Raw genomic sequence first — 24,990 nt, 5'->3', positions numbered from 1 at the left:
TCAACCTCGCTCCATCATCCTGCCATAGTGTTCTTGAATTTCCTGGAAAGACCTTTCAAGGAAGAAGACAGCTTGAAATAGTCTTGGAAAAGTTAGTTTGTTCCTATTCATTAGTTAATTTTAGCTATCTTATCAAGGGTTAGTTCCTCAAAATGACCACAATGCAAAAACGGTCCCTCTAGAAATAAACCTAATCCTTCATACATCGAGTCAAAATTGTCTTTTTTTTAAGCAAAAATGTCTTTCCTGGTGGGGTAAGAAAATCTTCTTGACTATAATTCTTAAAACCTTCAAAACAGTCTGAAATAGTCTTCAAGTTTTCTTGAAACAACGTTTTTTTTTACTTTCTCAGAAATTATATTTTGCTGTGCACTTTGGACGCATTCATTCATACGTGTCGTTGAAACATGGTTCCCTCCAATTCTCTAATAACTGTTAATTATGGCGATAAAGTGTTAGTGTGTCGTGTTTACAGTGAGGATACTGTTTTTTATTTCCCATAATTTGTTTCACACTTGTGTTCATGTTCGGCTAAACTCCTCTGAATCAGAGGTGTCAAGTAACAAAGTACAAATACTTTGTTATCTTACTTAAGTAGACATTTTGATTATCTATACTATCTATACTCTTTTACTTTTTTTTACTTTTTTTACTTTTTACTTTTACTCCTTACATTTTCACGCAATTATCTTTTTACTCCTTACATTTTAAAAACAGCCTCGTTACACTATTTTATTTCGGCCTTTAAAAAAAACTATCCAGTTAAATTGCTCCATCAGGATAGAGTGAATTTGGTTGTGGTTGTTTCAGATGTTCTTGTCCAGTTTTGTTCTTACATCCGTTCCCTCAGATTCCTGCAACTAAACTTGGATGTACATTCCAATAAAGGTTAGGATAAATGATAACATGCCTCTGAAGTTTGACTTTTTGCACCATTACAATAGGAAACTAGTCATCATATCTCCTGCTCTCTGAAACACATGTTAATGCTCAATAGTACACATATATGGTTCTTTAATATATTTGCATTATACTAAGATGCATTCATTTTCAATGGCTTTTGTCCTTAATGGCTTTTTTCCCCCTTACATTACTTTTACTTTTATACTTAAAGTAGTTTTGAAACCAATACTTTTATACTTTTACTTGAGTAAAAAACTTGAGTTGATACTTTAACTTCTACAGGAGTATTTTTAAACTCTAGTATCTATACTTCTACCTGAGTAATGAATGTGAATACTTTTGACACCTCTGCTCTGAATTATAACTAATTCAGTAATTGTGACATCACTGTCCTATGGAGGATGCATGTGTGTTCATGAGAGAGACAGATGAGCGGGGTCAAAGTGGGACGGACAGGAAATGGCGGGTAAAGGACAGAACGTCCTGTGTGACGGAAGAGACGGCTGCATCTTCCCCGTATGTGGTCTGTGTTTGTGTATTTTTGGGCTTTATAAAGTCAGTAAATCACAGCGCGAAGGGACGATGCGTCGACTTCCTGCCTTGCACACATGCATATATGCTGAAGTCCCTAGATGATACCAAATATCAGGAATCACATGCTCTTTCTCCTGCCATCTGTAGCTTATTTGAAGTTATGGTCAATGTTTGAGACTCTTCGTATTTGCAAAGGCAGCTGGACCCGCACATTCCTGCTGTAGTTTGAGAAGCAATAATCATAGAAAGAACATAGAAAGAAAACCTCCCAAAACCAAGACCAAGATAAGAAGGAGGCCCTTAAGCAACAACATGTAGGAATTCCATTTCCCATATCATACAATATTACTCACATGCAACATTTGCCTTGTCTGCTATCATGTACATTGAACAGTTTTTGTTGCTTATTTTGCCAGGTTAAGGCTTGTACAGAGTATTTAGGTGTGTTTCTTTGGGGAAAGGGTGATTTAGCATCCTCAGCAAAGAAAAGGACAACACATCGAGACTTGAATATATGAATTTTATTACACTTTGGACTCGTCCCGTTGACAGAAAACCAAAGGAGAACAGATTTGAGTGATGCATCACCAGCTCAAAAAATAGACAAAATGCCAGTGTCTCAACTCATTGGGTTCACTAAGTTCATGTTGTAATCTGTGAGCATGTGTAAACAACTTGCACATTACAATTTCGTTCGCCAATCCACATTAAAAAAAAGAAGAAAAAAAAAGCATCTTCACATTTCAATTGTCTGCCAGGTTTTTAATCAAACATGAGCAAGTAATGTGCACAGCACGTGGGATGACGTTGATGTTTCCTAATCTGTATTTATGGAATGCAATCAGTCTTCACATGTACATTAGATTCACAGCAACAGCATAGAAACACACAAAGAAGAGAACAAGATGGCCATGAACTGGAAATATTTCACTTCTGTGGGTTCCACGCCGACCTCCTCATAAATCACACGCTTGACAAATTTTTGCCACAAATTTCAGGTGGAAGAGTTTTTAAATCTCATGCTTAAATCAGGTTAGAAGTATTTGTTCTAACATACTGGCATAAAAGCTAAACTAACCTGTCAAAAAATAGTGTAAAAGAGGAATTATGTTCATTACGTGTCTAAAATTTAAAGCCACTCTATGAAGCAACACCACCTCTGACCACATGGGGGCACATGTTGGCAAAAGAGATGCTGACGAAACTGCTAAAGAGTCGGCATTTCTGGTGATGCTGTTGTCAAGTTCAAGTCAGAAGTCAACAATGTCGACATGTTTTTAGTTTGTTTGGTTTGGTCAGCAGAAAACGAATGAGAAGAAACAGCGTATGAGGTATTTAACTATCTGCTCATTGTTTGAAATTATTATTTACAAAGCCAAAATGTAATTTTGGTCTATACTTTCCATTAGGGCTGGGCGATTTTGGACAAAAATAAAATCCCGATTTTTTTTTAATCTGAAAACCCGATTTTCAATTTCGATTTTTAGTAGAACTACAAAAGACAATGGAATAAATTGTTTCAAATATTTTATCTTTATTTTTAAAGAAAAATAGCAAACAAATTTCCCTATTGGGAATGAAGTGCAATTAAAGATACTGTAAATCCTCCTTGAATTTAGTAAAGTGACAACATTTACAATTTTCTTGACCAAACAAAGATGACTAGACGAGCTCTGTCTGTAATGCAGCCAGCTGCAAAAAAGGAAAATCGATTTTCCGATTTTCCTTTTTTTAACATCGTCTTGATTAATAAATCCGATTTAGATTTAAAACTCTTCTGCTTACTGAGACATCAATTCAACTTGGACCTAACTTGATCGACATGGATCTTGCCCAAGTTTCCAAGCAAAAATCCAGACTTCAGCAGCCTTTGTACTGCAATATTCCAGGTGAGCTTTGCTGTGTCTTATGCCAGGAGCTAACACGTGTACTTTCTGGCATGCCCGTTAGGAGTGGTACTGCTACATATCGTGGCTTTAAAAAAATAAAAAGGAACGTTTCCTGAATTATAATGATGCACAACCAAAAAATAAGCAAACAGCTGTTCATTTAGTCTCAAGACAATCATGTTAGTCTATACTAGATAACTTTCAGATGATATTTACTGAGCAATCCTCTATTACTAGCCCCCTGGAATATTCCCGCATCAGTAGCTTGTTTAATGAGTACAAGTGACTACATACATGTTACAAATAATAACACTGATACATGTCTTCAAATGCGTACATACAGTATAATAGCCAGAGTGCATCAGCACAGGAACATGAGGATCTGCACATTTGACATTCAAAGTCTGTGTCCAAGCAATACCCATAACACGGTTTGTAGTCTTAAAGTCACAGTGTGTGGTAAATGAGTTTCTGAAATGTCTATAAATCAAAATAGACAACACATCCATCTTTCCTTTTTCCTCCAGTGAAAGATTTTTCGATGCAAGAGGTCAATCCAGATGCTACAGTTAATCAGACGTTAATCGTGAACTCCAATCCACACATAAATGCGAATCACAGTGACTCACATCTTGGACCTTTTCTTTCAAAACTTACTGGTTTGAACCCCCATTAAAAGAAAAATGCTATTTGAGTGTGTTTTTTCCACACTTGTTTGTGTTTTCTTAAGAGCCCTTCCAGGAAATCTTCATACTTGTTCAATATGTCACCCTAAAAAAAGGCCAGACTGCTCAGCTGTGCCAAGAGGCCAGAAATAAGACAGGACCTTCGGTCCGAGAGCTCTTATCTCTACTTCAAATTGGATTTACTTCATTAATTTATACACTTACAATAAAATAATTTATAATTGTTAGTTTTAATAGAGATAAACATTTTCATTTTCTTTCTTTCTCATCCATTTTGATTTCACATTGCCTTTTTTTTTTGCTCCAGTAGTTTAAATCAAGAAGTATTTTTCTATATTCCAGTGTTTCTTGGTTTTATTGATTACCTATTAGCTATAATCACATCTTTAACATCTGTCCTATTCTGAAAACTACGCTCACCTTTGTCTCAGGTATTTGTTTGAAATACTGTAAGACTGCAGCTATGGGGATGACAGAAAAAGCAGGAATGGGTGATGGAAATATCCAGTTTTGTTCAAAAATGTACTACTTACAGATTTTAGGTCCAGAACTTGGGCTAATCTTTCATTTATTCAGGTATTTTCCTCTTGGAAGGAGGCACCAGGTGTCCGGGCAGCTCCGATGGCAGTTCATGTCCCTCCAGTTTCACCTTTATCAGGTGATTGGCCAACGCAAACTCCTCATCATCAAGCATTCCATCCTTATCAATATCTGCCAGCTTCCAAATCTTTCCCAGCACTGTGTTTGGCAGTTTTGACTTCACCATCTCCTTCTTAGCATTGGCACCTGTTACTTTTCCATTGACAGGGGACAGCGTATAGAAAATCTCATCGTAAGCAGGTTTATCACGGACAACAACCCACTCGGCGTCATCGATGCCTTCGCAGGCTCCTTCGCCATACCCGTGTCCGAACGGGCCATCCAACGTGCCATCAAAGGCACCACCCTTTACCGCGGAGTTGGGCCTCAGGTTTTCCTCTTGGCGAACCAGGACCATTAGGCCAGCGATGTCGTTGGCCAGCATGTCGTCGACCGCCTCCAAGAGTTTATGTTTCAGAGGTTGGAATTTGGTGAGATCCTGAGCTTGAAGCTGATCCTGGACGACAAAAACCACCAAGAAAATCAGTATTTTCATCTCAACTCCATCCATGAATCGACCACTCTTTACTTTTTTTACGAGTTTACCTGCATCTTCTTCAGATTAGGAAAATCCCCTGGAGATATCTGATGTTCCCTTTCTATGCGTTTGTAAATGTCTCCCAGACTGGCGATCAGCTCTTTTTTCTTGTTGTCTTTCCCAAACACAGCAGGCATCTCCTTCTTCAGCGAGCTGATGATGTAGGCGTGGACCTATAAATGGAAAGTAAAAGATGCACATGTGGTCATCAGCTACCTCATAGGGCTGGGCGATATGGACCAAAAGTCATATCTCGATATTTTCTAGCTGAATGGCGATACTCGATATATATCGATATTTTTTCTGTACCATAATTGGGGTTTCCCCCAAAGCATTAGAGCATAGCATCTCTGTTAGCTTCATTTTTTTCTGAGGCAAACCCTTAAAAAAACAGTCAGTTTTAATACAAAGCCTCGTGCCAAATGTCACACAGGTTTTATTAACAGAGGTCTGCACAATATCAAAATGTATAAAACAAATGAAATAAAAATAAACTGCCTGCATATATAGAATAAAAATGCTTCTTGAATAAAATAAAACAAATATCCCTTTCCTGCATAAAATACACTGTGCAATTAATACAATGTAGACAGTAACAGGCAGACTTTTCCACTGAGGTTGACAGTTGTGCAAATAACAAAACATTTGTGCAAATCTCAAATAAAACATTCAAGTCAATTTGTCACAAAATAAGCTATATCAAAATCATTAATTTTTTTTTTTTTTTTTTTAATAATCGCTATAAACGATATTGTCTCGTACCATATCGCGTTTGAAAATATATTGATATATATTAAAATCTCGATATATCGCCCAGCCCTACTACCTCTCGCACAAAGTAACAAGGTTTATGTCTTTTATTTACAAATCTACTTTGGGTAACCTGCAGACACACTGAGGCTGAGTCAGTCCAGCTGCCAGCAGAGCCAATTCAGGCCGCCCTGACTCCTGATTGCTCCTCTTACTTTTTCGAGCAGCCAAGCAGGGTTGACTGGTGCTGGAGGTGGTGTCAAGGTAGGAGGGTATTACAATTCAGCTTCTCCCTGGTTTATTTTCTGGCTCTATTCATTTTGTTCATGATAGGCTTGCGTTGCTACATTTGCCACAGATACGGTTGCAACTGAATGCAGCACTGATCCTGAAGCAGCTGTTACAACAAGACTCTTTGCTTTCTTGCATTACGGGCCAGCCTACATATTTCATTTTGAGTTATCTGAGAAAGTCTGACAGTGAGGGTACTGGAAGATCTGCGTTTGTATTTGTGACTTTGGAACTTGCGTGAAATCCAATCCTCCACCTACAATAGCTTTTAGTCTAGTGGACACAGGGATGCTGATGCACCAAAGCCATTTGTCTGCAGAGAAATTATCCTGTTCGTTCAGCCTCACAACTGAGCTCCCCTGAACTAAAAAGTGAATGGTCTGTTTCACTGAGTGACTTGGTTCAGTTTTTTCACCCATTAAGGACCAGACACATCCCATCTGAAATGGGCACTGTGATGTTTTCCACCACAACGTAACCTTAGGGGCAGGTCAGAGGTGCAGCACAACGGCGCTATCAGCTTGCCAGTGGGGGGAAAGAAATTATTTTTCTGCATGTGAATAGAGGCTAGGAGCGATTAGTACATTTAAGCCTTAGAGCAGGGGTGTCAAATGTGCGGCCCGCGGGCCACACGCGGCCCGAGAGAGGTTTTCATGCGGCCCGCGAGAAGTTTCCAACGCAAAAAAACGAAATGTTAATTTACTAAAAAGGAAGGCATAAATAATTGCCATGAATCGCAGCATATCCGATAATATATTTCTTCTACAAATCCATCGTTATTCCACAAATAGAGCAGTTTTCAAAATTTTTTTAGTTTTCTAGAATTTTATTTCTTTGTAGACGGTCATTTATTTTTATTAACTGACTACTACGGAGAATTTCAGTTTTGAATACCAGGATAGTGACAAAGTTAAACAGTTAAAAAAGAAGTGCTTACTTTTTCGGCACACTGGTGTAAATATCCGCGCCAATTTTTAAAAATAAATACACTTAATTGTACTGGAAAAATCTCTAAATCACAAAGAAACACTCTCGGATGTAATAAAGATTTTGCTTTTAATTACATTTCCTATAAAAAAGCGAAATATAAAAAAAACATACTTGTTTCTGTTTATCTTTGTAAAATGATATTAAAAGTATCCTGAAGAAATATATTTTACAGTGTAAACAACGTGCATATTTCCTTTAAAATTAACTAAACTGATATTGGATTAGATAACAATAGTAAAAAAAAAAGAATTAAAAAACATTTTCTGCACCGTTTTTGTTATTTTGAGCGTGCGGCCCGCGAGAAAAAAACTGGTCGAATCCGGCCCGCCAGGCAAAATGAGTTTGACACCCCTGCCTTAGAGCATCCTGGCTCGATAGTGGGAAAATGCCTAATCAGACTTTAAACGAGGGAAAATTAAAATAATACATTTTTAAAAAAAGAGAGAGAATATATCAAACATAAGCTTAAAATAAGCCAAAGAATAACCAAGATCCACTTATCTGCACTTTGTTTTCATTGCTACGGTTTTTAGTCCTCATTGTTTTGATTACCGTGCCTTGATTTTGTTTGACAAATATCTAAAACATCACATCATATGCATCTTGTTGTTGCAACCACGGAGTCTTGGGAAACTTCACATTCCTCCAACTACATTAGTCATCCGCCAAACCACCCTCTTTTTAATATTACACATAAACCAAGTGTTTATGCAAGTTTGTTTTTCCTGGACTATTTTACTTGTTTTAAAAAGTTGCCAAAAAAAAAGAACTAAGAAAATCGACATTGAAAAAAGTGTAGGAAATCCAGATTAGCTTTGTTGCTGTGTTGATCCCCTGCATCCACCTCGTGTCCTTGAAACGCCCATCATATCAGCTGTCAAACAGGAAAACTTCTCTCAACTCCAAGTTTCATAATAAATGTGTGCACGGTGTGCACGTGTACATCCTCTACATTTCCTAAAACTATGACAGGGAGGGAGACTGTCACCTCTCCTACTTCCCATCCAGAGAGGAAGTGGGCTATAATTCACTCAGAGTAGAATGATGACATTTGTCCTCCACTATTGGTTATTTGACAGTGATAAGCTTTTCTGTCAAGGTTAATAGCCGTACCGATGACAAGAGAAAATAAACAGGAAACAAGTGCTGAGGATACTTTTTTTTAACACAGCTGGTGCTCAAACATTATTAGACATTATTTAGCATCTGTAATACATAAACTGTTACAGATAAGTTCAACATTTTAGGCTCTTTACAACTTAAAAACTCCTACGATGCAGAAAACCTCTCCATTGTATGCAGGTGTGCCTTACCTTGGCTAGTCTTGCCCTCTTGATCAGATCGTTGAGTTTTCGCAGTGCTGCGTTTCTCGGTAAGGACTGAATATCCTTAAACAAGTCCTGTTCCTCTGCTTCAAACAACTTCCTGTTGTCAGGAATCAACAGCGGATGTGACCAAAATGAACCTATGTAGACGCGGATCACCTGTCGGCGAGATGGGGAAGAGGTTTAGACCAGAACAAAATTACATTACTTCATCAGAACAAGTAAATACATAAGTAAGTAAAGTTTATTTATATAGCACCTTTCACAGATATAAAATCACAAAGTGCTTTACATTAAAAGAAGGCACACAAATTAAAAGAGATTAAAAAGAAAAGATACCAATAGTATACATATATATAAAAACCTAGATAAAATTAACAAGGTACAGAAAACAGCACTGGGCTGGCATGTTAAAAACATAGTCGCAACGCACAATTAAAAACTTATCAGCAACGCAGAGACACAATAAATGAACGGTCAACCAAAAGCCTGTCTGAATAAAAACGTTTTCAGCTGCTTCATAAAGCCTTCACATGAGTCTAGAGAACGCAGTTGTGAAGGGAGAACATTCCATAATTTTGGCGCAACAGCTTGAAAAGCACAGTCACCTCTGGATTTATAATGAGTTTGAGGGACAGACAGTAACGGTTGGTGTGCTGATCTAAGAGCCCGATTTGGCGCATAAGGTAGGAGGAGGTCAGCGATGTATTGTGGTGTTTGGCTATGCAAAGCTCTGAAAGTTAGCACCAGTATTTTAAAATGGATGCGAACAAGTGAAAGATCCATCCATCCCATTTCTATACCCGCTTTATCCTTTGCAGAGCACGGGGGTCTGCTGGAGTCTATCCCAGCTTGTTACAGGCGAGAGGTAGGGGTTCACCCTGGACAGGTCACCAGTCCATCGCAGGGCCACATATACAAACAGACAACCAGGCACACTCACACTCACACCTACGGGCAATTTAGAATCATCAATTAACCTAATATGCATGCGAGTACCCAGAGGGAACCCACGCAACCACGGGGAGAACATGCAAACTCCACACAGAAAGACCCCCGCCAGGCCCGGGAGTCAAACTAGGAACCTTTTTGCTGTGAGGCAACAGTGCTAACCACTAAGCCACCGTGCTGCCCTCCCAAGTAAATGATCCTGATATGTAATTCCTTAAATGGGTACTTACAATGGATACGTATTTGCTATCCATGCCACTACGTCTAAAAGTGTTTTCTTCTAAATCGATTCTCATATTAATTCCTAAAAATCGATTCTTATGTCTAAAGATGGATTTTTATTTATTCATTTATTTTTTTCTCTCCATCATTTTCGCCAGGTGAACTTTAATCCCAGTAGTCGGACACACAGTTTGTCATGACACTTCTGAAAAATGCCAGATGATTCATGGCAATATGTGTGCGTGGTGACAGAATAAATTAGATAAGCTAAAATTATTTGTTTACTGCATGAACTGTTGCAATTTCTTTCTTTTTTGCACTTTAAATGGATATTGAAAGGCCTGTTTGAGTTATTTATTTCTTAGTTATTTCACAATAATTATTGTGAAATTATTATTTCACTAGTTATTTTACAGTCATATAATTCAGGCAACAGCTCAAAAAACATTTTAAATAACACTAAGCCAAATCAATATCGAATCGGATCGAATCGAATCATGATAATCGATTCTGAATATTAAGAATCGGAATCGAATCGATTCTTGACATTTGAATCGATACGCAGCCCTAATCCATATGCATGTTTACTACAAAAACTTTGCCCATGTCTGTACTTTGCTGTACCTCAGGAGTGTTGACAATTTTCCCCAGCGACCACATCAAGGCACCATAAACTCTCATCAGCTGCTGCGTCTCTATCTGGTCGGCCTTGTTCAGCACAACTCTGGAGAAAAACGGCAAACAGGCCGCTCATGTTAACGGCGCGTGAACACTGATGCACATAAATGTTTTGATCATGAAGCACTGCTCAGTACCTGATCTTGTCTTCGTGGTTCTTCAGAGCCTTTATCACGTCAGAGAACTCATCAGAGATGTCGAGTTTGTGGGCATCGAAAAGTAATATGATCCTGTCCACTCGCTCTGCAAACCACTCCAGGACAGCCGCAAAGTCATAGCCTGCGAGGAAGGGATGGAAGAGGAGGAGGAGTGGAGGGGAAAACAGCAGATGCGAGAAATAAAGTTAATGTAAATAGTTATACAGCTTTCATCTCCCTGTCCTTCAATCTCATCCCGTAATACTGTCAATACAGCATTTACAGAAACTGGAGGTCAGGCCAAGTGTGATTACAGATCGAGTACATTCATAGGACTTCTTAGGGCCGGATCAGCACAGTGGGGTTTTCTTTCTGACGATACACAAAATACAATTTAAGGAGGGGGAACGTCAAGCAGTGATGAAGCAATATTCCCCAGAGATACTGCTGCAGGTCACAGAGTACAGAGAGGGAATGAAGCCCGTACTGCAACATGTTGAGAGAAAAGAATGTGTGTTTATTCATGAAGACGTTGCTGCCAAGATCCAACAAAGTGGCTTTTTAGGACTAAATAACTACATGAAATTTCAAACCGTGGATTGTTTTGTATTTTGTTTTCTCTTCTTTGCTCCGGTTTGGGTGTGTGGCATCCTAAATGAGCAGCTTAGACTTAGAGGTTATGAGTGCACGATGTCTTCATGCACATGAAACGGATGAGCCAGTGGGTTTGTCGGTCAGAGTTCCACTGACTCCTTTGACTTTTTCCTCCCACTCAAGGACAAGGCTCACGCTTACCTGGAGGAATTCCACAGGATATGAGAGGAGAACAAAGAACAAGAGGTGGAACGAAGGATTAGTCAGCTGACATTTCCAATCAGCACTCAAGGACATATGGTCAATTTGAAGTCAGTTAGTTATGTAATTAATTCTTATTGTTAACTGATAACAGCCAGGATGCATCGTGTCAGTTGGTAGTAGGTGTTAAATTCATGTTAAATCAAGGATACAAGTGGATTTTTTTAAAGCTATGTTTATGAAACACCTTCTCCCTTCAAATTACAGACTAAATATAAAGGATTTGCGTATGCTTTCTCCCCACATGTATCAAATCTGGTTTTAAATACATAGCAATGACAAAAAAAAATCCTCTTTTTACATGCTTACTGCACTGCTGCTCCACCCACCACAGGATTAGTTTATTATCTACAGGGGCTTTGAATGTTTAACACACTCCGGTAACAAAATAATGTTTACTTAAATCTTAAATTGCTTTAAGAAGAATTACTAACCAGAAAAAGAAAACAATATGAATTCACCAACTAAGGATTGCATTTTATTTCTCACTGGGATGTGAGCACATTAGCAGTGCTAATGATAAGTATGTAAAATACAGAAATTGGATTAAAATGCTTTTAGGACCTGCATAAATAGAGCTGAAAGAAGACACACTTCAGAAAATGAAAACATGTTAACATATACAGCAGATACCTCGAGGTTCTGAATTGTTGTAGATTGTTCTTCAGCGAGTGGACTTCTCACACAGTGGCAGCGTAAAGTATGCTTAAACTTTAATCTCAATCATTACTTCCCAGAAGGTACAATATGTTTTATTCTGAGCAGCATGAAAAACGTATAATTGTGCCATTTTATTGGCTTATCAAACTTAAAGGAACGTCCCAGGGTTAAAAGAACCTGGTAAGGAGTGTAAACTTTTGTTGTGATGATAATGATGTGAATCCATGCAGAATATGGACAAATGGAAATGGAATGACATCAAAATACATTTCTGTGTTAAGCCTTTGACAAGACTATAAAAAACAAACAAAGAAAAAATAATCTGGATGATAACGAGTTTTTCCAAAGCCATGTGAAAAGACTGGTGAAGAACATGTTACAACTCATAAACACTCCAAAATCAAGATATCAGTTCTCTTTTAGCATTTTTGCAGCTGGATAATATCCAGATCTACTGGATAATCTACAATACCTCCATAAGGACATCTACGTAGGCAGCTATAACCTGACAACTCCTTGTCTGGACAGAGACACACACACACACACAAATGTAAACACTGATTTAAATAAACAGATGAACAGACTGGAACAGGGTGGAAAAAAGTGATGGTAGAAAAAACAATGTGATAGAAAAAAACAAAACAAGCAAATGGCATATGTTAACAAAAGGAATAAACGGAACAACTTTGATGAAAAGAGGCCCGCCGGGTGGCACAGTGGTTAAAGCAAGCTGCCCATGTACTGAGGCTACTATCCTCCTGCAGCAGTCGCAGGTTCGAGTCCCGGCCAGCAGCTCTTTGCTGCATGTCATCCCCATTCTCTCTCTACCCCGTTCCTGTTTACACTTCAAATATAGGCCACTAGAGTCACAAATCTTAAAAAAAAAAAAAAAAACTTTGGTGTGAGAACACATTTATGTGAGGGAGGATAAAAAAAAGCTGACTTAAGTGTGTTTTAAAACAACCACTGCCACAGAAACAGCATCTCTGATCCTGCTATTAGGCCTGTGTTGAAAAAGTCGATTCTCCGATTTTATATCGATTCTCATATTAATTCCTAAAAATCGATTCATATGTCTAAAGATCGATTTAAAAAAAAAAAAAAAAAAAAAATTTTCATCATTACATTACAACTTTTGGTACTTTTTTGTTTATGCCCAAAAAAGGAATATTTTGTTGGAAACGAGAATAACTGGTGCCATGTTTTTGCCTTTAAATGTGTTTAAAGGTATGAAAACATTAAAGTTTTCAGTTATAATTGCATACATTTGGGGGCACGGTGGCGCAGCTGGTAGTGCAGCGGTCTCACAGCAAGAAGGTCCTGGGTTCGATTCCCGCCGGGGGACGCTGTGGGTGCTGAGGTGCGTGTTAGTTCCCCCATGACTTCAGTGCCCACACCATGGGTGGGGTTGGCGAAAGGATCTTTCTGTGTGGAGTTTGTATGTTCTCCCCGTGTTCCCCTGGGTAGCTAGTGTGAGCTACCCTCACAAAAACATGCACACAGTCCTGGGCTATACATGCCCCCTCTGGCCAACCGGGGCGCCAGATGGGGTGGGGAGGATCCGGCCGGAATAACGTGATCCTTCCACGCGCTACGTTCGGCCGGAGAAACCCCACCCTGTCTGGTGAAAAGATGCGGCCTGCTCACTCCTCAGGTTAAGGAGGAGACCTGAGCTCAGTGCAGGGCCCTCCCGGGGTTGGTAGAGGATGGCAATGCCCAGGACTGTCAGTAGGTAGGAGCACGGGGTGGTAAAAATGGGAAAAAAACCGGGATAAAAATATTTAAAAAAAAAAAAAAAAATAATTGCATACATTGTCTATATTTCTTTGCTTTATATAATGTCTTGGGGTTACATTTGCATAAATGTTAAAAACCAAATTCTCATAAATGGGGAAAAAATAAAAGCGATTTCTTTCGTCCTCTGTTTGCTGCCCTGGATCTGTTTGGTAATTCTGCACCACACAATGTTTCTGAAAGCAGTTCTATCAGCATTCTGGGAGGTGATTGGTCCTTACAGCATCATTAGCTGCAATACTTGCTGTTGAATCTTAATATAATACTAGTATTAATATGTTGCATAACTACACAGTCATATAATTCATGCAACAGCTGAAAAAACACTTTTATTAACAGTAACCCAAATCAATATCGGATCGAATCGGATAGTGATAATCGATTCTGAATCTTAAGAATCGGAATCGAATCGATTCTTGATATTTGAATCGATCCCCAGCCCTACCTGCTATCATGGTTTATTAACACTGTCTCAGTCGCTTCTCAGCTGGAAAACTGCACACAGCTACACTAATCACAAAACAGTTGTCCACATACGACCTCTGAAGAAAGTCCAAATCAAACAGACACACCCCTCACATGAAGCAACATTCTGAACTCAATAACCAGGACTTATGGACATGAGAACACTCAACCAAACAGTTACTGACAGGAATATGAAATATAGCCCTAAAATCATGACATGGATACAAGACTAATCCCTGTAGGAGTCAAATCATGACTCACTTATCATGAAAAATATCAATGCTGACATGAGGCACAGTGTGTATTAGAATTTTATTTGTGCATTATAAATGACCTCACAGTCAAACTAACAAAAACAACAACCTTGTTGAGTTCAGTCCTACAATTGTACATTTACAGGGCCAGAAATGGGCACAATTATTATTTGACAAAGCACCTTTACCACATCATTATTAATACTGCAATTGATGTATTCAATGAATCATTATGATGGCAGTCAATATTTCTCTCTTCAAATAGTTAACCAAAGCAGTGAAAAATGACCACTGGCCTTTCAAACAAAAGACTGGAGAGAATCAAGCAAAGAAAGGCAAGTTATCCATTGAATTAACATAGTAAATGTAGTATCCCGGTCTGTGTTGGTGGTTGGTATGGCAACGCAGCTGCACAGCTCCGAGAACGGGAGCCATGCCACCCACAAGTCACCTTGTGGGAAAGTTTTTCAGCTTTTTGCTGCTGGATCTGCGTCCAATGCTCAATCTTTCCCTTTCTACCAGAATGTTTATAATAGCTTTAACTTTTCTTTTTATTTATTTGAATGAAGTGAATTCCGCTGTAAGAGTTGGACTACAAATCTTAAACAAAGAATAACATGGAAAGAAGATCATTGTTTTGTGAAGACAGATTTTAATCCTACTCAGCAAGGATGACAGCACTAGAGCACATATTTCTGTCAAGATACTCCACTGCTTTCCAAAGACGACTTTTATTTTGGACATCTTCTCTTTGCTGGAAGCATCGTCTTCCTTCCCCTGACTCTATTAAACACCCCAAAAGGAATGTATTCCTTATTCATATCAGGCTACAATTTTTGATTATAGTTTTCTTCTTCTTTGTTTTTTATTTTTTGGGGCTTGAATATTCCTCCTCTGCAAGGTTATATTGTGCTCTGTCAACCATAACTTGGGAAAAACTAGCAACTTTAATGGTGCGGATATAAATGTCACCTCCTCACTATCTTTTGCACCCATTCTAACCTATATTATCAAACCCACACCTCCATGCCTTCACTTCTTTAACCAAGTTTACATGATACAAGCTGGCTCTTATCTGATCCAAATACACCTATATTGAGCTCATCGGATCAAAGACTGTGCTCCTAACATCTATCATGTTCAATATCAGTGCTTAGTACTTAATAGTGAACTAATGTGTTGAAAGGTAAGTAACGGTTTGGATCCTGATGTTGCTCAAATGTTGGTGTAAAGATGGTGACAAAAACTTGTAAAGCCTGAATTGCTTGGCCATCCATTTTTCAAAGTTTGTTTGTGTAATTGGTGTATAGTCTTAGGCAGTATGGCATATTACTTGGTTGCAACTGTGCCTTGACAAGTTTTTGGCAAGCCGCTGGTTAATACAACCTCTTTTTATCATTTTGCATCTTTGCAAAGTCTCACTTCATTTTTTTTGTACACCTCCAGGAATTGTCTTCCCTATAAAGCAACAATGCAGGTGTGCCATTGCTGCAAAAAAGTTCACTATCATCTTTTAACGATTTGATGACGTTTATCACATACACAATTCTGTTTCAAACTAGACAAAATGTCTTTGCGTCAGAGAACAGGTGAGTTAATATTTGTCGCAGCGAGTTTCTACTTTGAATTCTTAACAGTATTTCTAAAAGGGCAGCCTTTTATTTTTTATTGAGAACTAACCTTAATTGTCAACATTGAAATAAATGAATCAATGAGAAGTGACATGATGTATATGAAAATTATATTAGAAGGGACACTTGTCAAAGAACTTTGTACATAGTTCTTTCTGGTGAAAAACTATATGAAATCATGTTGAGGTCTTGTCTTTGCACAACTAACTGTCAGATAAATGTGAGATTAGTGCCTCAGATGGTTTCAAGGTTCTCATATTGTGTTATGTTTGGTAATAAGTCAAAGAATAGTTGTTCCAACATATACTGCATTCTCTAAAGCTAAAAACCTGCGGAATGTTTTTTTTTCTCCATGTAATTAAGGCCTTTTTGTCCTCATTGGCCAATCCAAAGTGACGACAGACACAAAAGCCAATAGAAAGGGATATGAGATGCACGGATGCTGCAGAAATCATCTTTCTAATGCAGCTCTGTTGACTCTGTTGAAATCAAAGGGTGAGCATATATTTCATATTTAAGAAATATATGGTGCAGAAATGCAGTTAAGTGTTTGCTAGAGATCAGATCCATTGCTCATTTTTTTTGTCACTGTTTCCTGCTCTTTGAAATGAATGAAGCATAATCCCCCTGATAGCAAAACCTAAAATAAACACACACAAACACAAGTCCAAAGGAAATGCTGACATTGTGTTTCAAAGTTCAGTGGAACGGGGGGGGGTTGTAGCTGAATGGGTCTATTGACCCAACACAGTCTCTCTCTCTCTCTCTCTCTCTCTCACTATCTCTTGCACACATACACACATAGCAACATAAACAGAGGAAAATAAAAGCGTCAGTCACGAGTGTGTATCTTACCTCGACTGATTCTCTGTTTCTCTCCAGAGAGAATCCCTGGTGTGTCAATAACACTGATGCTTTCCAGCACAGGGTTAGGAAGCTGGGCACACACGAACCTACACACACACACGAGAGAGGAGATAGAAACTATCAGGACAGAAGTGTAAAATGTTCAAATAACAAACATCGTCCCTCACCGGACCTCTACCTCCCTTACCCCGTCTCCCCTCTCCTCTCCATCTATCTGTTCTCAGGGATTCTCCCTGTGATTCTCCAGCTGAATAAATATGAACAGGTTAGCGGTCATCCTCACTGCGATCCCTCTAATCCCCGCTGACAGTAAACATCTCGTCTGTCTCCCCTTCAGGTCTGGAGGCTCCTCACAATGAGGACTCCGACACCAGAGTAAAGACTTTCTGGCTGCTTCCTATTTTTTGAGCAGGATGACTATGCAAAGACAACTTTCTGGCTAACTCTCTCTCTCCATTAAGAGAGAAAAGCCTGACCAGTGAGCGGAGGGAAATTCAATCACGCAGGAATGTGGAGCTGTGGTGTGGATTCTCACTCATACTCTCTTTGTTCTTTCTTCTCCCTCTGCCATACCGAGGCTTTCCCTTAATATTTACAAACTTCACCTTGGTATCAGATCTAATCTCTACTCTGCAGTACCAACATCTGCCTTTAGTGCATTTCAGCCATCGTTTTATCAATGCATGCATGCGTTTTGAGCTTCTACCTATTGAGGAAAGCGTTTCCAAATGCGTTCAGCTTTCTGAAGGGCTTCTTGGGGTCAACCACCAAAGCATTTCCAGGGATGACTCCTTCTGTGTCACCGTGCATCACTGCAATGAAAGAATCTGTGGTGGGCTCAGGGCCGATCCTCATTCCAGGGAAATCCTGCTCCAACAGGTAGCTGTAGGTGAGATAAGAGGAAAAGGTGTCAAAACAAGATCAGCGAATTAAATCAACCACGCAAAATGTTTTCTTTTCTAGATGCTGCCAGGGATAAAGATCAATGGTGCCGCCTGAGGAGACATTATGAAACAAATGCACGTTTAAGAGCAATTTCTTAGTGCCACGCAATGCATGAGTATATAAAGATCGTAGTTTTACATCATTCCTAACAGCAGATGGAGTCCCCGCATTTATCTGCAGCAGTAGCACAAACGTGGCCCATTAAATCTGTAGACTCTAATTTTAAGATGGAATTTTATGTAAAGGAAATGGTGCTGGATGGTGAAATTCAATTAAAAAAGTATCAGAAAACAGGTCTGCTTTGAGTTAGATGTTGCTGGAACAAAGATTAGGCTGCAGCTGCTTATTTCAGCTCCAAAGTAAGCAGAATTAAGCTTTCAGCAGCCCACATGAAAGAAGAAAGTGCTTTCTGAAGGGGAATAGTGAGACCAAGCTGGAGGATTTTCTTGTCAGTAAAATGGGATCAATGGCACTAAACTTTTATTTTTGTCAAGCGACTCAACAATAACTGATCAAAGAATAATTTGGGATATTGAAAAAAATTAACATTATCATTTTAAAATGTGTCATGTTTACCCAAATAATCTATTAAAAATGCATCTTAATTTATGTATAAAGATTTAAAAGCAGAATTTTTGAGTCCAGTGATACATTGTTAAGAATATATTTGTCTAAACCGTTGATTGTTTTCTTTTGTTTTGGACCAACTCTTCCTGTCATCGGTTTCTTTTTCATCTGAAAAACACCCTCCGATAGATTCTAGTCCTCAGTCAGTGTTCCCCGGTCCAGATCCTTGGAGCCACGGCATTGGATTCAGGCACGTTAGAGCAGGGAAACATCTAAAATATACAGGGCAATGGCCCTCAAGGACCAGGATTGGGGAACATTGTCCTCTGTGTTATACTTTAAAATGTTTACTGGGAGAATGTTATCATCCAGAGGAAGCCACATTCTCAAAACTCCCAAAAGCTGTTGAGATTGTAAAGACTCTTGAGACGTTATCTATAACAATGCCTTTGATACATAAAACTGACTGGACTTTGGGAACTCATTTGATGTGGTCTTATATTGATTTGTACATCACTGAAGGCTAAATTGTTCAATCTGTGGCTCCACCATTACCAAGTAAATTTCTCAAGATCCTAAACTATTCCTCTAAGTTTTCAGGCTACATAAGTTTGAAAACATGGGCTAGTGAACTTTCCTCTCAGAGCTTCAGCCTCTCAGGACAGGATCATGACAGGGTGGCACAAGCGCACAAAAACACACCTCACTTATATTCTTGTACTGATATTTTGTGAATTAAAGAAAGAAGCAGGCACCCACACAGATGATGAATATATTGATTGTAGAGTGCAAAAGGCTACATGCACACTGCATTTTCAAAACCAAACTCTGCGTCCAAGTTCAGTGTTGGAAAAGATCACCATCTCCATTTCACCACTATAACCATGTTATAATCCTTGTTCATTGGACATGCACGCACAAGCGACAGCTGAAAACAGTGCAACTCCCTGCAGCGTTGGGTGGAAGGAGTGGGAAAGGGAGTGGGAAAGGGAGTGGGGCACTAAGCGGGGCTTTGCCCAGGGCAACATGTAGACGTTCCTGACAGTCCCTGACCAAACACAGAATATATGAATTGGACTGAAGGGACAACTGGGTGAGGTTATCGCCTCTCCAACTATGCTGGGAACAGAGAATGAGAAGAAAAGTTTAATACCCGTACATGACTTTACCAGAGGCTTTTTTTCTTTATAGAAAGTCAAAACCACGTAAAGTAGGAAAAAAAAGGTTGGGGGCAGGGCATGTTTATTTTGTAAATGTATTCAGGTTTTTGTACTGTATTTGGGGGTTGTTGTGCTGTAAAACACAACTTTCAGGTTTTGACAGCATTTGTTTGGCAACACTGCTAACTCACATCTCATAAATTTCAGGGATGACAAGTTGAATCCACGTGTTGCTAATGAAGATTGGTGAGTTTCTACCGCAATCCTTGTCAAGGCGGATCATAAAAGGAGACGTTTGCAAGAGATTTACAACTAAAAGGGTTCAACATTTGAAAATTAAGTTTAGATGTGCAATTTTTTTACTTTTTAAGGCTACCAGATGTACTCTAAGGATGGTTCCCTTACAAACTGTCTGCACAAACACACACCTCAACCAGAGGAGCCAGTAGTGCCTGGTAGAGCCATCTCTATGCACATGTCTGTGCGGGTGAACCCTCCTCTCCTATAATGAGGTTGTGCAATCCATATGCACAACTATTTTACATGTACAGGATAGTAATCTGGCTATCATACACACACTACATGTGTGTAAACTCTTTTATGAAATTGAAACCATTTGAGGACAAATTCCTATTATGGCATCCGATTTGTGCAATGATATGCGTTTAGTCACCTGGAAAGAACAACACATCTGAGGGTAATCTGCTGACTATGCAGAACAAGAAATGTCTCTGTATTCAAGGTGAGATTAGGAAAAACTAAACCGGGCCACTCAGTTACGTCCTTCAGACCGCAAGAGTGAGCGTCTGTGTTATGAAATGAGAGAGATGCTGCAGCCGAGAGTTACTAAGCGTTTTGTACATTCTGCATCTCACTGTTACATTCCTGGTGGTGTGGGGTCAAGCTGCCGACTCAGGGTGTTGTCATCGGCCAAAGAGAGGGAGAGGGAGGAGGAGAGAGCAGGGATGTCTGCATGTCTTACATCAGGAAGTCACTAACAGCATCCTCTCTCTGGCTTTCAAAGGCCTAATGTGCAAATTACTGACTGCTCTCTCGGCAAGTGTGTGTGTGTGTGTGTGTGTGTGAGGCAACAAAGACATTAGCAGCAACCCTGCGGCTCAAAAAGGGGGCTCAGCACCCAGCTGCAAACATTTCTGGCCATGACACAAACACACACACTGAGTCCAGAGATACTCCAGCTCAATTGGTTTGTTAAAAACACACAGTGGTGAGATAAACATGTGTTTTAACTCAACTGTCTGTGTTTGTGCACGCTGTGCTATTGCTGCTCTTGTCAAAGTGGCTATAAATAAACAACAGTTTAGTTGACTTGCAAGCTAGGTCATTTACAGGTAGGTAAAGCAAATCTTTCTATTAATATGTCAATGCAACAAAACCAGACTGACAATAGATAAATCAGTGTTGGTATAAAAGGGAAGAAAAACCAGACCAAGTAAACTGTAATTGTAAAAATTATTGAATTGTTGTTTTACCAGGACTTTGAAGAATAGGCAGTTCAAACAAAAAACTCAATATTTGAATAGTCCTTCATTAAAAGGAACCAGGAGGTCATAAAAACTACATGGCACTAATGACTTCCTCCACCTCAGGGCATGACAGCTTTGCATGAGCTCCGACACAGAGTTCCTAGTCATGTTGCCCAACTGTGACTTAAACTACTCGTGGTTTTCTCAGGGGCTACAAACGACAAGAGACTGTCAATATCGTATCTTGGATTCAAATTCAAAAATAAACAATTTTACTGTCTCAAAATGACATGTATATCTCCCAGAATCAACTGCAAAATGTCACGAGTTCATAAACTTCATCCCAGGTGGAGCAAAAAACATATACGAAGTGATTTACATGTATATGTCTCCATACTGCACATAGTATGTGCACGAGGGAGGGCTGCCGTGCCATGCAGGGATGGCTCCACATGTGACACTTTTATGTGCTGGGGCGTGTGGTGGTGTCTGTCAAATAAACTTCTTGACTCAATAAAGTTTGCAGGGGAGTTGTTACTCATTTAGGATGATGAATTGTTTTGTTTTTAAAGTTTTCATCATCCTGTTTTGACTGATTTTCTATTCTGTTTGCATTTAACAGCAATTCTATTTGTAATCATAAACTCCTTTTCCACACTCTTGTCGAAACTGCAGGAGAAGTCTTTTTTGGGTGTGTCAGCCTCTCCCTTTTTACCTTTCAGGCGGCTCCTGTCCCATTTGTTTTAAGTGTGATTTGCATCTGTGTATTCAGCTTTCTCCAGCAAACATCTTACCGTATGAAGCTCGTCTTGCCAGTGGAGTATTGTCCCACCAGTAGGACCATGGGCTTGTTGTCAAAGTCAGCATCCTCCAGGGCCGGAGAGTGGAACTCGTGAAACTTGTAGCTCTCTTCCAGTGGCAGGAGCTTGGTTTTGTAGAGTTTCTTCAGCCCATCGCTGACCGTCTGAAAGACCTCTGGCTCCTTCTTCCTTCTGTCATCGGTTCCAAGCCAGCTGAACATTGTCACTGGTTGCTTGTCGATTGGACCAGTTAAGCCAATAATAGATGTTAAGGGTCAAAAATTAAATTTGATCAAACCTAACTGTGTCAGCTTTATCTGTCTTTATTGACCTGAAAATTTAATTTGTTATGTCCTGAGGAAATCCGACTGTTCCCTTAGGTTCAAACTTAAATGGCAAAGAGATTAGATTAAGCTAAGATAATTTGTTATTCTATTTTATTTTCCTGCTGGTTATCTTGCAAATATATGTTTTATCTTGATTTGTTTATGCTACAAGAGTCTTAGTAAATTAAATGCCTCTATACTACAGCTCTGGATGGGTGACTAGGTGTTTTGATTATGATAATGTCTGACGTTATTACTAGACCGTAGTTACTATATACTACGTGCACACATTCATTTGAAAAAATAAAATGAAACAAACCCGTTAAATCTATTTTGCAGAAATCAAATCGGACCATTCATGCGCACTCTCATCCTTGAGTCCATCTGTCTAGCCAAGTCAAGTCAAGGCCACTTGTACTACAGCAGCAAAACACTGCATTCAGTGTGTGCAATATGATTCAATCAAGAAAAACACTAAATATTCCTGCTCGGTGATAACATCCCGTTACCAATAATATTCAATATCGTCCAAGATAAGAGCTGCTGCAGGAATCCAGGGGACGACGCACCGAGCTGCAGCCACTGACAATGTAAACGCGTTATTGTTCAGCCTCTCCCAATCAAAAAACAACAAACCCGAACCTGTCCAGGGTCGACAATTATTAATGTCGTTTTTTCTCGAGTCGCAAAATAAGAGCGGATTGTTCGCCTGGAGCTAAAGGTTACTTTCTGTGACAGCGCAGGGGTGAATGTGGCAGCAGCTGATGTCTTGCAGCTCGATTTAAATGCCGAGTCTGAGGAAACCCGACTCCGCCGGAAGTGCCCGGGCGCGCTCACGCCCAGTGATGCGGGAGCGGCGCTGAGGGCGGTGTAACGTTGAAAAAGGGACACCTTCGTGAAGCCGCCCCCGTCCCCGGAACGAGCATTCTGAAACGTTGAGCTTTGAAGAATAAGATAAGATAAGATAAGATAAGATAAGATAAGATAAGATAAGATAATCCTTTAATAGTCCCACGGAGGGGAAATTTGCAGTTTACAGCAGCAAAGGGGATAGTGCAAGAACAAGAGGCATCAATAGAAATAGTAATAACACAGTAATAATATCAGTATGACACACTATAAACAGTAAACTGGTATATACAATAATTATAATAAGAACAAAAATAAAAAATAAGAAATACTGGTATATAAAAAATAAGAGACAGATATTTACAGATGGGTATTTACATATTGCACGTTGCAGTGAATGATATTGATAGAATAGAATAGAATAGAATAGAATAGAATAGAATAGAATAGAATAGAATAGAATAGAATAGAATAGAATACAATAGAATAGAATATAATAGAATAGAATTGAATAGAATAGAAAGCCTTTGTTATCATTATACTGGTACAATGAGATTAGGCAGCAGCTCCGTAAAGGTAAACACATGCAAAGACAACAAAATAAGAAACAGGAAATATTATAATATATTATATATATATATATATATATATATATATATATATATATATATATATATATATATATATATATATATATATATATATATATATATATATATATATATATATATATATATATATATATATATATATATATATATATATATATATATATACTATGAAAATGACTGAATGAGAACATAATAATAATAATAATAATAATAATAATAATAATAATAATAATAATAATAATAATAATAATAATAATAATAATAATAATAATAATGAAGGTTTTTCTCCCACTAGGGGAGTTTTTACCTGCCATTGTTTATGTAATAACTGCTCGGGGGTCATGTTCTGGGTATGGGTCTCTGGAAAGCGTCTAGAGACAACTCTGTTGTATTAGACGCTATATAAATAAAATTGAATTGAATTGAATTGAATTGAAATAATAATAATAATAATAATAATAATAATAATAATAATAATAATAATAATAATAATAATAATAATAATAATAATAATAATAATAATAATAATAATATGCACATGAATGAGTGACAGAATATTGCACTTGAATGGATGGAAGAATATTGCACAGTATGAGGAGCTTATTGGTTCAGAAAGTTCACAGCTTTGGGATGCTTTAATAACGGTCACGACCTCAATACTTCGATATCAAAATGAATTGAGTGAACGCCAGAAAATAGAAACAAACGTCTCCCTAATAATAATAATAACAATCACGGTTAGAGCATATATTAAATTGGCGTTTTGTTTTTATAAACAGTGGACTATTAAAGTTTATATGCAATTTTATACGTGACGTTTTCAAACGCACGTCCTCCGCGCTGAGCGGACTTTTCAGGGGTGCTTGTTGCAGCGCGACACCGGTCCAGCCCGAGCCGCGGCCATGTTTGATGAGGAGAGACGGAGCACCCGTTTGATCACCGCGCCACCTAAAGGTTAACAAATGCTAATGACAGTTTTAATAACGGCTGCAAAGTGGCAATTAATGTTTTGCACAAATTGTGGTAAAGAAAGTATTTTTCTTTTCACATCATTTTTCATAGGGATAGGGCAAACTGATTACACAATTTAAATTATAAATCACCACAGTGTTTGACAACCAGGAGAAAATGTAAACACTTGAAAAATCAGCTTCCAATCATATCAAAGTTGTTGTTCACCACTGGT

At 38.7% G+C, this 24,990-nt stretch overlaps 1 protein-coding gene across 2 annotated transcripts; it reads right to left on the bottom strand.

Moving 5' to 3' along the window:
* Positions 1 to 1,942: 1,942 nt before the first annotated feature.
* Positions 1,943 to 23,151, bottom strand: ehd3 (EH-domain containing 3). 2 transcript variants are annotated; one of them, XM_061746413.1, is made up of 9 exons: positions 22,013 to 23,151; positions 17,766 to 17,942; positions 17,048 to 17,145; positions 12,521 to 12,568; positions 10,534 to 10,675; positions 10,343 to 10,442; positions 8,534 to 8,704; positions 5,198 to 5,362; positions 1,943 to 5,108 (listed from the first exon to the last, which is right to left on the bottom strand). In XM_061746413.1, exons 1-9 carry the CDS (start codon positions 22,237 to 22,239, stop codon positions 4,581 to 4,583), a joined length of 1,656 nt encoding a protein of 551 aa, XP_061602397.1. In that variant the 5' UTR covers positions 22,240 to 23,151; the 3' UTR covers positions 1,943 to 4,580. The 2 variants fall into 2 exon arrangements, with proteins under 2 accessions (XP_061602397.1, XP_061602398.1); XM_061746414.1 differs by lacking the exon at positions 12,521 to 12,568.
* Between the last annotated feature and the right edge of the window lie 1,839 nt (positions 23,152 to 24,990).

The sequence above is a fragment of the Cololabis saira genome, chromosome 18 (assembly GCF_033807715.1).
Source record: "Cololabis saira isolate AMF1-May2022 chromosome 18, fColSai1.1, whole genome shotgun sequence".
NCBI lineage: Eukaryota > Metazoa > Chordata > Actinopteri > Beloniformes > Belonidae > Cololabis > Cololabis saira.
The sequence above is the reverse complement of the archived record's forward strand: the minus strand, read 5'-3'. Positions and strand labels throughout refer to the sequence as shown.

What these genes read in the sequence shown, in the direction of transcription:
- ehd3 (XM_061746413.1), bottom strand. Translation starts at nt 22,239, where the DNA reads ATGTTCAGCTGGCTTGGAACCGATGACAGAAGGAAGAAGGAGCCAGAG. An exon ending in GGCAAGACGAGCTTCATACG is followed by an intron (nt 17,943 to 22,012) that starts GTAAGATGTTTG and finishes TCTCACCTACAG; the next exon opens with CTACCTGTTGGAGCAGGATT. An exon ending in GAAACAGAGAATCAGTCGAG is followed by an intron (nt 12,569 to 17,047) that starts GTAAGATACACA and finishes GTCTCTGTCCAG; the next exon opens with ACAAGGAGTTGTCAGGTTAT.